The following is a 12225-nucleotide window of genomic DNA, read 5'->3' as shown; positions in this document are numbered from 1 at the left end:
AGCTATCTACCTTGTATCTTTTTCAGTGAAGACAAATGCGAACAATTCATTAAGCTTCTTATCCTCTTTTAGTAATATTTTAACTCTGTTGTCATCCAATGGCTCATCCAACTCCCTAGCCGGGTTCCAACCTAAAGACAATTTTCCAGTACAAACTAATGTATAACTAAGGATCTCACCAAACCTTGCTAACTATAGCAACACGTTTCAATTAGTGAAGAGAAGAGCTCTTCAGTACAATGGTGTCAGCTATCTGAGAAGGCTTCAACAGTCCTGTTTAAGTGTTCCAACAGGAGCAGTTAAACCTTATCTACTTATAGTACCAAACTTGAGAGCTTCCATTCATCTTCTCAAGGTAAGTTTTATACCCATTATAGTATCAAAACTAGAACACCATGATTTTTGATGGGAAATTAGTGAGAGTCCCCAATCTGGATTGGGAGTACGATGCTGAAAGGGGGGAGGGCGTGCAGCTGCTTTGCTTTCAAGTGGCAGCACTGAGTATACATTTTTAAAAGCATGATTACTAATGTGTACTTTGGAACAAAAAGAATGGATTTTTTTCTGCTGAAGGATTACTTTATTCATATACCAATATATGCTGATTTAAAGCAAAATGACAATACTATTGTAATGCAAACGATATACTATTATATAACCCAGAAGTGACTTATAAATTGCTGGGCTTTTTATTAAGAGTTTATATTCACTAGGAAAAAAATGGAAGTTAACTGGCTGTTGACTAAACATCTTTAAAACAGTACTGGTCAACACAAAACAAAACACTTCTGCCAGTGCTTTAAAATAGGAATGCACAAGCCACGGGCTTCAGGCACTCATTCCAAGCTAATACAGCTTGGGATGCAATATGTGCGGCCTCACAAAACCTCCAGCTGTTGTCACAAAAAATACCACAAAACTCACAGCCGGTAATGGCAGTGGTAACAAGGATGAGGAGGGCATGGAAGAGGCTACCTACGTCTTCTCCCAGAACCCTGATGCAGCTTGGATTGCTGATTTATCACTGCTAATGGTAGTGATAAAGCAGCAATCAAGTTGATGAGGGGGCTGAGGCAGAGAGGAGGCTGAAGTCAAGTGATCCCAAAGCAGTAACCCTTAAATAAAGGGAGCGTGTGTACATCAGAAACCTAATGTGGCCGTTCTGACCAGAAATGTGCACCCATTTTAAAAATAACCACCTGCAAGATCCTTTATCGACTAGGTTCAGATGTCACAATAACCCATCATGGGTTAATGTATCATTTTCACCAGCTTACTGATTAGGAACATGTTAAAGTGACCCAGCCAGCAATATAGAAGAGGCAGGCGATGAGGTTTGGTCCTAATCCTGCAAATTCCCAAGGCGTAACAGGCATCTCACACTTTTTGGTGCACCTGGGATTTTCACTGCTTTCACACTTAGGGTTAGGTTTTCATAGTGCATAGGGTGCCTCCTTAGTAGAGGAGGCTAGCTATGAGGTTTAGTCCTGATTTTCCAAACCTCCAAAGTTTTCTAGGCATCTCCCCGTTTTGAGGGGGCACGTAGGATTTTTGCTCCTCTGGAGTAAATACACAGGGGTTTGATGGTGGATCAGTTGCCTCCTGGCTAGGAGAGGCTGAGTGTGGAGTTTGGTCCTGATCCTGCAAACCCCCAAAGTTTTCTAGCCACTTCCCCCTTTCTGGGCACTCAGGGTTTTAGATTAGTTTTAACAAGCTAACGAAATCAAGATCTGGCCTTATGAGAATATAGCTCTCCACATACTATAACAGAAACTATTTACTTACTTGAGATTCCCTGACAGTCTTTGATATCACCATGATGCTGGAAGTGCAGTACAATTGAGTACGCGACAAACAAAAGCATCCAGGCCAAAAAGTGAGGGAGACGGGACACAGCAACAACAACAAAAAGGAAAGAAGAACAAGGGAAACAGGGTGTTAGTTTGAAACTGAAGTCCTGATGGATTTTTTTTTTTAACTACACAGCTCCACAATAGAGGAAATAAAGCAAAACAAAAAGGCACAGAGGCAAGCTTGTTAGCAAAAGCCATTATTAGCTTTGCAGTTAGCAAATGGCTAATTCCACCATCACCCTCCCTGAATTGCAGATATTTTTCAACATTTTTTCCCTTTATCTATCATATGACTGGAACACTGAAGTCAGAAATACCATTTAGAAACTTGCAAATGAACAAGAGTGTAACCAACATTCAGTCCATGCAAGCACTTTACCTTTAGTCTAAAAGTTGCTAACTAAAGGTTGCTGCATGTTTCTTTAAGCTAACATGTTGCATCAGATATCGTGAGTAAAGAATGGAATATTATAGAATAGCAGCAAATCAAGTGATTTATACAATATTCTAAGACACATTATTGGAAATATGTATTAAACTAGACACCTTTTCCCTTTCCCACTCTCCAGAACCCTCCCTATAAAATAGTATTTTTAGCTCTATAGAAGCCGGTCAGACTACTCATCCACGTTAGCCTAGTATCATCTGACTGGCAATGTCTCTCCAAGGTCAGAGGCAGTCATCTTCCATGTCACTCGCTACCTGATACTTTTAGCACAGTAGAGGAAGGTCTACTAGAGGAAGGTTGGTAAAAAAATGGAAGCGTCCTTCTCTTACCCTCTTCCTGAAACTCCATCCACCTTGTGGCCTGAAGATTGTTACAAAGCTCCTGTTCAAGTCTGGCCGTAGCCCTGAACCAGAACACTCCTCTTAAGGGCTGGGGATACATTGCAATATTTTGTAGCAGGTTCCATATACATTATACGAAGGATTGTGCACTATAATTTGTTTAGTTAATATTTAGTTTTATTAGATCATTTCTGTTATCACTGTTCTGCTTCGTTCTATATACCAACTGATTATACATTTTTGCACCCCAAAAGCTGAGTGACATGCAAGTTTCTCCCCACTCAACTATACAATTAAAATGGTAAGAAAATGTACCATCATGTTTCAGTATTTATTATCTGACAGGCACAAACAACTATTGACAATACTTCATCAACAGTTACTATGAGAGAATGCCAGTCTAAATGGAGGTACAGCTGTTTAGCCTTTTCCACTATGGCCTTTTCCCCTCAATCAAAACTGTCCCCTACCAAAATTGCTTTTATACTCATGGAAAAACAGATACAGACACTTGTACTATTATTATTTTCCAACTGTGGGGAAAATTGTGTGGTGGGGATTATGAACAGAAATGGCTTTACAAACTAACAGCCTCTTGTGGCTCTCATTTAATGTATATATACTTTTAAAAACAAAGTAGAGACAGTTACACATCTATCTTTTGGCTGTTATAGAGATGAGAAAGCCAAATTATTCATTATAACCATTTCACTCATTATTCTTTATAACCAATCCTTCTTAAAAATAATCAGAAATTACATGGGAACATTTTTTTAAATGTATTTTGAGGGTCCCCCCCTCTTTTCGTTAAAATAAGAACTGCTACCTAGTCTATTCTTGCTATGTATCTTGTGCATGTTTGGCATGCAAAATATCCCTGGTCCTCCAGGTGGGGCTGGGAAACACCCCTGCCTGACATCCCAGAGAGCTGCTGCCACTTAGCATAGACAATACTGAGCTAGACAAACAAGCGCTCTGATTAAGTCTATGGCAGCTTCCTGTGTGCCCCCCATGTTCCACAACTTGATCACACCTCAAGTTGAAGTGGGTTCCTCCAGCAGTACCAACACGCTTTCCTTTTAAAATTCTTTTTTTAAAAAAGAGATGTGTATAGTAAAAAATAAAAATGAAAGTATATCCTATGTTGCACATAGGAGATTAAAGCCAGATTCGGAGTCTGAAGGGATTGAAGACTAACCAGTTATTTGAGAACCTTTGTTTTCCATTAGCTAGAACTTAAGTGTTTGAATCAACTTCAAGATAATAGAAGGTGTTCAGACACTGACAAAAATGATCAAAGCGGCTTTGAGACAGTTTCATCCTAGCAAAACAGATCTGAGACAAAGTCCATTTTTAAATGGACTTTTACTTTAAAACTATAGCTTTAAAACAATAATGGTTGGTTGAAGTGGCTTAGAATAACAGAATAAGAGTGCTATAAATTACCTTGTATGATGATCTTTCCAAACCTATGACTAAGAACTAAATCATCTCTCAATTGTTTGAAGGAAAAGGGGGAAGGGAAAAACAGCATCTTAAGCATAAATGACTCAGATGAGTTTTATAATGCAATCACTATACTATGATCAGTACTTACATGGAAAAATAGAGGAGAGTCTAGCCATTAGAGACTTCACAATTGAGAAAATGCTTGCAAGGGATATACTGAAGCAGGAAAGCTGAGTAAAGCAGCTGATCACTCAAGATTATTGTAAATGTCTAGTATGTAAATATTTCAGCACTGCATAGCTAATCACTCTCAAGGAACTCCTGAGTAAAAGGCTAACACAACCCTAATGAGGTCTACTCATGTTCTCTCTGTATTCTATACATTTAACACACTTGAACGGGAGGCGGGGGCGGGCAGGGAAGCAGCTCATCTACAATCTGACATAGAAGACTCATTTCATGTTAATAATGTAGGTCATAAGCAAGCTATATTATTACAGCCCATAGCTGCCAAGCCAAGCCAACACAACAATCATATCTAGGTCCAGAAGCTTTAATGCATACAATGGTAAGCCTTCAATTAGGCAATATTAAAAAGACAAATGCTGGATTCTGATAAGCAAGATGAACTAAAGCAACATAAAGAGGTGAAATATTTAATACTTAGTATACAGCGTGGTCACACAAAGTGCCCTGCAAAATCAGTAAGGGTTCAATCCTATGCATGTTTAGACAGGGGGAAAGTCCTGTAATTCCCAGCATTCTAAACACGCATAGGATTGCACCTTAAGTGAATAAGATTTTATTCCAACAAGGCCTACTTTCAGGGTTGGGGAGGGTTGGAAAGGGAAATTAGGAAAGATGTTTTGCACTTCTCCCTCCAAAAATTCTAGTGATGTAGACGCCATCCAAATTGGTGAAATCAACTTTTCATAGTGTGCTACTAGACTTTTAGTACTGCATAACAGGAACTCAAATATCCTGATCAAGTAAGCCACAAGTACTGCAGAATGCTGCACACGCACTGCAACGCCAATGAGTGCAAAACAGTACAGCTAGGCTACTAACCCAGTATGTATAACTAAAACCTGGTTGGACAAAGGTTTAAGACTTTCCCAGATGTGTCCACCAGGTTATCAGTGCAGCACCAAGCTTGGCTTGAGAGGAGGGGTCAGATTTGTAAAGGATCACGTTTCCCTTGTCAGATGTTATCCGTCAGCCAGTTTTGAGCATCTGTAGCTGGGGTTGGGGACTCATGACAAGATACAGATTATGTTGGTATATTGTCCATCCTGCTGTCTAGTAGTCTCCTCCCTGAACTGACAGGTCTTTATGGAAGCGGTGTTGAGAACTCCAAGGCTTTTGGTCTGGGGGACTTCAACATACGCACTGAGGCCACCTTATCTGGGGTGGTTTGGGATTTCAAGGCCACTACGACAACCTAGTGCCTGCCTCAATATCTAGCCCATATTTATTTATTTATTTATCATATTTTTATACTGCCCAATAGCCGAAGCTCTCTGGGCGGTTCACATGGCAGGACATGTATTGGAAGTTGCTTTCTACACCGGTTTAAGGGACAATGTCCGTGGATGGGGGAGCTAGAAACAGCTCCATTACCATGGATAGATCATTATCTGATCAAGTTTGATTTATTGACCACTCATACCCATTTCAGGGGTGGCAGACAAATTTTAATGCTCCACCTGCAGAGGCTGATGGATTCGGATGGTTACCCAAGGTCTCTTGGGAAGTTTCCTGCCATTTTAGCTGGCAGTTCTGCTGCGGTCTGAGTCTCTGTGCTTGGAATGGGGAGATGACCCAGGCCATCTGACAACCTCAACCCAACTGTAGAGCCTTCCCAGCACCCAGAGCCAGTGTGGTGTAGTGGCTAAAGTGTTGGACTGGGAGTCGGGAGATCCGGGTTCTAGTCCCCACTCAGCCATGGAAACCTACTGGGTGACTTTGGGCCAATCACAGACTTTCAGCCCAACCTACCTCACAGGGTTGTTGTTGTGAGGATAAAAATGGAAAGGAGGATTACGTACACTGCCTTGGGTTCCTTGGAGGAAAACAGGCAGGATATAAATGCAACAAATAAAATTAAAATAAATATTATATTGAAGAGCCAAGGCTATGAAAAGCTGTATTGATAACTGTAACACAAGTGACAGAAAAGCGAAAAGCATAGGGAAGGATCTTAACTCTGTGGTGGCAATGAAGAACCCTTACTTCTTTCCTACTATTGTGTCTTCACACTGTTATCCAGTGGAAGTTTTTTTGAGTGGTGAACAGCCTGTTCTCTGTAGGAACAGGAGATGGAACCCTGAAAAGCACACATGACCAATTTGCATGATACTTTGCTGACAAAAATCACTCAAATTCATTCCAATTTGAATGTCAGGATTGTGAGAGTCACAGATGGATACATTTAGTGTTCTGTCAAGTCATGTTGTTCTACATGGGTTCCAGCTTGTGCAGCCTGATAGCGTGGACAAGTTCCTTGGAGCTTTGAGACCCACCACATGTGCTTTAGATCCATGCCATTCCTGGATATCTGCCAGAGCTAACTTACTTTATGGACCTGAGAGATAGTTGATGTATCCCTGAGGAAGACATCAAAGACATGCACTTCAGGCAGCTGGGGTTAAAACTTTGTATAAAAGAATCCAAATGGAGACCCCTTGATTATGGATAATTATTGCCCAGTAGCTAATGTAGCATTCCTACAATACTGGAAAAGGGAGCAGCTTCTCAAGTCCAAGTGGTCTTGGATGATAATGATTTTTTGAATTCACTCCAATTTGCTTTCCAGCCTGGGTTTTGGACAGAAACAACCTGGCCACCCTGGTGGATGACATATGCCATGCAATGGATGGAGAGCAACCCTGTTACTTCTCCTGGACCTCTCAATGCCCTGCAATACCATCGACCCTGCGATCCTTCTGGGTAGGGTAGGACTGGGGAGGCATTGTGTTATAATGGTTCCAGTCCTTTCTCAAGGGATTTACTGAGATGAGCTGGGGGACTCTTGTTCTGCCTCATGGACATGGCTCTTTCGGGTGCATAATCCAGGTAAGATGAATAGGGAAACATGCTGATCAGGATGATTGTGTGTGATCAGTGTTAGATGGGGCTGCACTCTGCCTGAAAGAACAAATGCACAGCTTGGGAGTTCTTCTGGACTTGGAAATGCAGGTGGCATTGGTTACCAGGATGCCCTTTATCAGCGTTGGCTGATTTGCCAGATGCATCCCTATCTGGAGAAAGCAGATCTTGCTACAGTTATTCATGCCCTAGTCTTATCTCATTTCGATCATCCAGAAGCTTCAGTTGCTGCACAATGCAGCCACCCAGTTGCTTGGGGGCTGGCTTGGTAATCAGAGCATATAACACTGATTCTGTACCAGCTGCACTAATTACCAGCACATTTTCAGGGGCAATTTAAAGTACTGATGATAACCTTTAAAGCCTTTATCAGCTTGCGACCACATTATTTGTGGGAACACCTAACCCTGTATGAACCTGCCCGGGCCCAATCTGATTCTAATAATACAGAACATATCTTGTCAGTATTAAAAAAAAACCCTACGCAGACTACAAACTTGTTTCCAGTCAATTCAAAGGTTTTGACATTTAAAACCTAAATTTGATTTGGGACTAGATTATCTAAAACACCACATGAACATGACTGACTATTAACATCTTCTTCAGAGGCCAGGTAGAGGGCAACAAGTAGCAGGATTTTCTTGGTTGTAGTGGGCCACCCCTGGAATGCCAGTTTATCTGCCAGGCTCCCTGAGATTTCATTCTGTGAAAAATGGAATCTACTTCCCCCCTTCTCTTTAGCTTTTCATAGGGTTTTCACATTGCTGCTAGTGATGAATCTGTTTAAACATTGTTAGTTATTAGTTTTTAGCTTACCTCCTAATTACAAGGATTTCTGAAGGGCTGACAATATAAAAACGAAACAAATTACTCTATCTAGTTCAGGCAATTATACCAAGAAACGCAATGGGCTATTTCTGCATGAGGAAATGCATACGTCACACCATCACTGGATGTGGGTATTTTACCCTTCCTGCAGCAGTCTATTGAGCATCTCCCCACAGCAGCACATCTGTAGCATTCAAGCCTGTTCCTACATAAGGTTTTCTTCTCCTGGATTAGGACAACAGTTAAAATGCATTTATTTTATACTCACATTTGTTGTGAAGTTTTAAAAGGGGAAATATTCTAGTTGCGAAATGCTGTCAGGTTCACTACTGTACAATTACACTTATTCAAAATTTCCTCTGATTGAAAACACACACCTCAGATCTTTTTTTAGAAGAGAGCAAGTCAAAATTCAGCAATAAAAGGCATCTATGTTTTAAGACAGTTCAAAAGAGCTGCGTCTGAAAGCTCTCTCCTTCATAACATTACTGGACTAGAAATGTCTAAGACAGGGAACAGAAATCTAGGTCTGACCTTGATCTTTCAAAACAAAGTTTTGTGGCACATTAAAGATGAACAAATTCATTCTGGCGTAAGCTTTCATGGACTACAGCCCATTTAATCAGATGCCTGATCTGCCACTTATCCAACTTTTGTGCTATAGCTTCTCATGAAAACTGCCAAGCAAATTAATACTATACATCAAAGACATTTGTGCAGAATATTTCTCCTATAATTGTTTTCTATAATAATGATTTCTGATGTATAAAAAACTGTCATGAGGAACTATTTTTCCATACGCTGTTTAACGTTTTAGAATTTCACACATAATACAGCACAACGCGCAACCCACCAACCTAAGCTGACTCAATCAGTCATATATCATGATCTGCCCCTCATTTTTAATTTCTAGACTTGGAGGTTTACTGAGCCCTTAAGCAGGCTGCCTTCAGCTGCATGAGTCACAGACTAGCAATAAAGATGACCCAATAGTGGGCAATGAAAATCTCTTGTACCTTTGTTCCTCTTTTAGAAAGGCTATAGAATATTTAAGTGTCTTCTAGTTAACAATATCTGAATACAGACAGTAAACTAGTAGTTTTCCATCTGAGCTTGAATTATATTTTTATCCTGACCTTACTCCAATGTGCTCAGGATAATGTATATGGTTCTCCCACACAAAGATATCACCACAACCCTCTGAAGAAGTTCAGCTAAGAGTTAGTGACTATCCCACAGATACCAAGTGAGTTTAATGGCTGAGGAAGAAGCTCAACCAAAGCAACCCCTTGGCCAACCCAATCTTCTCACCATTCATATGAAGAACTGCCTTCCATCACATGAATCTATCTGAACTATGCAGACGTTGGCAAGACACCACAACCCACTCTGCAAAATAAGCCATGAAGTGTGGGTTGTCATCAGAACAAGCCATGGTGAGCCCAACATACAATTGGACTGACTGTGGGTTGTTCTTCAATTCCTTTCCCCTTGGTCCTCCTACTGGCACCAGCAGGTATCCAGGGGACTTGGCACTAGAACCCAGTTGTATTTATTGCATTTCTATACTGCCCAATAGCCGAAGCTCTCTGGGCGGTTAAATTTATAAAAATTTCCCTCTCACATTAGTGAAAAAAATAAAATTAATTATCAACCAGATTGCCAGGCTAACTCTCTTCAGCTACATCACCATCTTTGATAATACCTAATGGCATTTAGATTTTTTTTCAAAAAATGGACTCTCACTCACTATTGTTAATGAGACACACACAGTAAATGTTTAACAGCTTCTATATTTTCCATCCACAGACAGAAGCATGCTACCTTGCGAATTTTGATTGGTGCTAATCAAGGAATTGGCTGGGATCAGATGGCACAATACCCCACAATGAGTTCAATAACCCACCATGGATTATTTAACCCATTGTGCATTATCGTGTCATTTGTTGGGATTTTTTAACCCAAGATGGGTTATTTGCTGAAATAACCCACTCTGATAACCCACAATCTGCATTTGGAATTATTTAACACACCGTGGGTTATTGTGTCATCTATCTGGCACCGTGAGCTAATTTGCTCCCCTACAGAGTTGCTCAGTAAGATGGGATCATATAGCTGCCACCGCTCTACAAACCCTTGAAGGTTTCAGGATTGGGACCACACTTCATAGGCAGCATCCCCTAGTCAGCAGGCATCTGATCCACCTTCAAAATCCTGTGCAATTTCACCCAGGGGAGGGGAAATCCTAGGTGCACCAAATAAGGATGATACAAATGTTTTGAAAATAAGCAAAACTAAAGAAAATGGCCCCAAATGGGCATTTCCCCATAGGCTAAAGTGCACAATTTTGCAAGCATGAATTTGTGCTAATGTGAATTCACGCAACTGTGAATTTACACAAATGTGCAGGTTTTTAAAGGTGGATCGGGTGCCTCCCAATTAGGAGAGGCTGTGTGTGAAGTGTTGTCCCAAACCTACAAAGCCCCAATCTTTCATAACTCCCTCCCCCTTTTAGGTGCACTCAGGATTTTCACTCCTCTGTGGTAATTGCACAATGCTTTGTTATTGGATTGAGTGCCTCCAGATTAAGAGAGGAAGTTTTGTCCCAATCCAGGGCCGATCTACACCAAGCAGGATATAACACTTTAAAAACGGTATGAAAACAGTATTTGTAATGTGTCCTGGGCCTGAACAGTTATCATAAACATTATAAACTATTATAAGCAGTAGTGTAGATCATGCCCCTGAGAACTTCCAAGTTTTCACTAGTGCCACCTCCTTTTTTGCACACCTGGGGTTTTGCTTCCTTCAGATTTAATTGCTCAGGGGTTCATTGTTCAATCAGGTGCCTCCCAATTAAGAGAGGCTGTGTGTGAAGTGTTGTCTCAATTTTGCAAAAAAAACAACCCCAAGTTTTATAGCCATCACCATGATAGGTGTGTATAGGACTGCAGCCTGTCATGAAAAAATAGCTTGAGAGTGAAAGAAAGGAAAGAATATTGTCAGAATAAAATAACAGAAATAGAAAAGCGTTGATAATTTCAGTCATTCAAGATAGCTCTAGATGGAGAAATATCATTACGCAGCATTTATGGAAGAGGTTACAATCTTCTATTATATTCTTATTTATGGAAGCACAAATTAAAATAATGAAAATTATCAACAAGGTTGGTATTTGTCACTGAAATACATAACATGTTTTCAGCAAAAGAATGTTTCCATCCGTAGCTCTCCTGCAATACGTTGTCAGGGCTACATGGAATCATAGCACTTTTCTGACAAGAGGCAACACAGATTTAAGCTGTGTTTAAGGTATTAACTATATCCGCATCTGCAACAGATTTGTAAGTAACTCAGAAGTACAAATTTGGATCATGTTAGACAATATATCCTGTCATTGTTAACCATATCAAGTATCTGTTTCCAGAAATCCTCAAACACATTACATAACCTGAAGATATAAAAGTGGTTCATGTGAGAAGACTGATACCAGCAGCTACAATGAAACAGACTGCATATATGCTTCAGTTTTGGTGAAAGTAAAGATCAAAGAAATGTTATAAAATTAGTTTCATCAGTTAACCTTAATAATTTTTCTTTCTTTTTTTAACATTTTCATACCTAGGATCACTCTTCTAAGGAACATATAGAACGTAAGAGCCATATTTAGAAATATATATATATAGAAAAATGAGTATAGAATATCCCTTATTTGAAAATACTGGAACAGAGGAGGCGTGATACCTCCCAGTTTACCATTCACTTCTTCAGAACAATTGGAGACACCATCTTCTTGCTTTTACCTTCAGCAACAAAAACCAACCAACAATACACAAGTCTATAATTTTTACTAAAATTCTTCTTCTTTTGGAGCTAAACTGAGCATTATGTACAAGCTGTGAGATGGGTAGTCTGAAGATTGGGGGGGTCCAAGTAACCCCATTGTCATGGTCGGACCATTTCCTGGTGAGATTTGAACTCATGGCGTTACTACCCTCCTGCAAGGGTGAGGGACCCATTCGGATCGTCCACCCCAGGAGACTGATGGAATCCAATGGATTTCTGAATGCTCTTGGGGATTTTCCAGTGGAGAGAGCTGGTGATCCAGCCAAGGCCCTAGTCTCACTGTGGAACGGTGAGATGCGGAGGGTCATCGACTTGATTGCACCTGAGTGTCCTCTCCAGTCCTGCAGAGCCC

At 40.5% G+C, this 12225-nt stretch overlaps 1 protein-coding gene across 3 annotated transcripts in view; it reads right to left on the bottom strand.

Annotated features, from left to right (window-relative positions):
* OSBPL8 (oxysterol binding protein like 8) overlaps positions 1-12225 on the bottom strand; it is a 324479-nt gene that overhangs the window by 52797 nt on the left and 259457 nt on the right. For 2 of the 3 annotated variants that reach the window (XM_063133845.1, XM_063133844.1), the window contains exon 3: positions 1786-1822. The exons of the other annotated variant lie outside the window; for it this stretch is intronic. In XM_063133845.1, coding sequence (XP_062989915.1) covers positions 1786-1822 — 37 coding nt within the window. The remainder of the gene's footprint in view (positions 1-1785; positions 1823-12225) is intronic. 3 annotated transcript variants of the gene reach the window in all.

Source organism: Elgaria multicarinata, chromosome 9 (genome assembly GCF_023053635.1).
Source record: "Elgaria multicarinata webbii isolate HBS135686 ecotype San Diego chromosome 9, rElgMul1.1.pri, whole genome shotgun sequence".
Classification (NCBI taxonomy): domain Eukaryota; kingdom Metazoa; phylum Chordata; class Lepidosauria; order Squamata; family Anguidae; genus Elgaria; species Elgaria multicarinata.
Note: the sequence above shows the minus strand (reverse complement) of the source record. Positions and strands in the feature narration are given on the sequence as shown.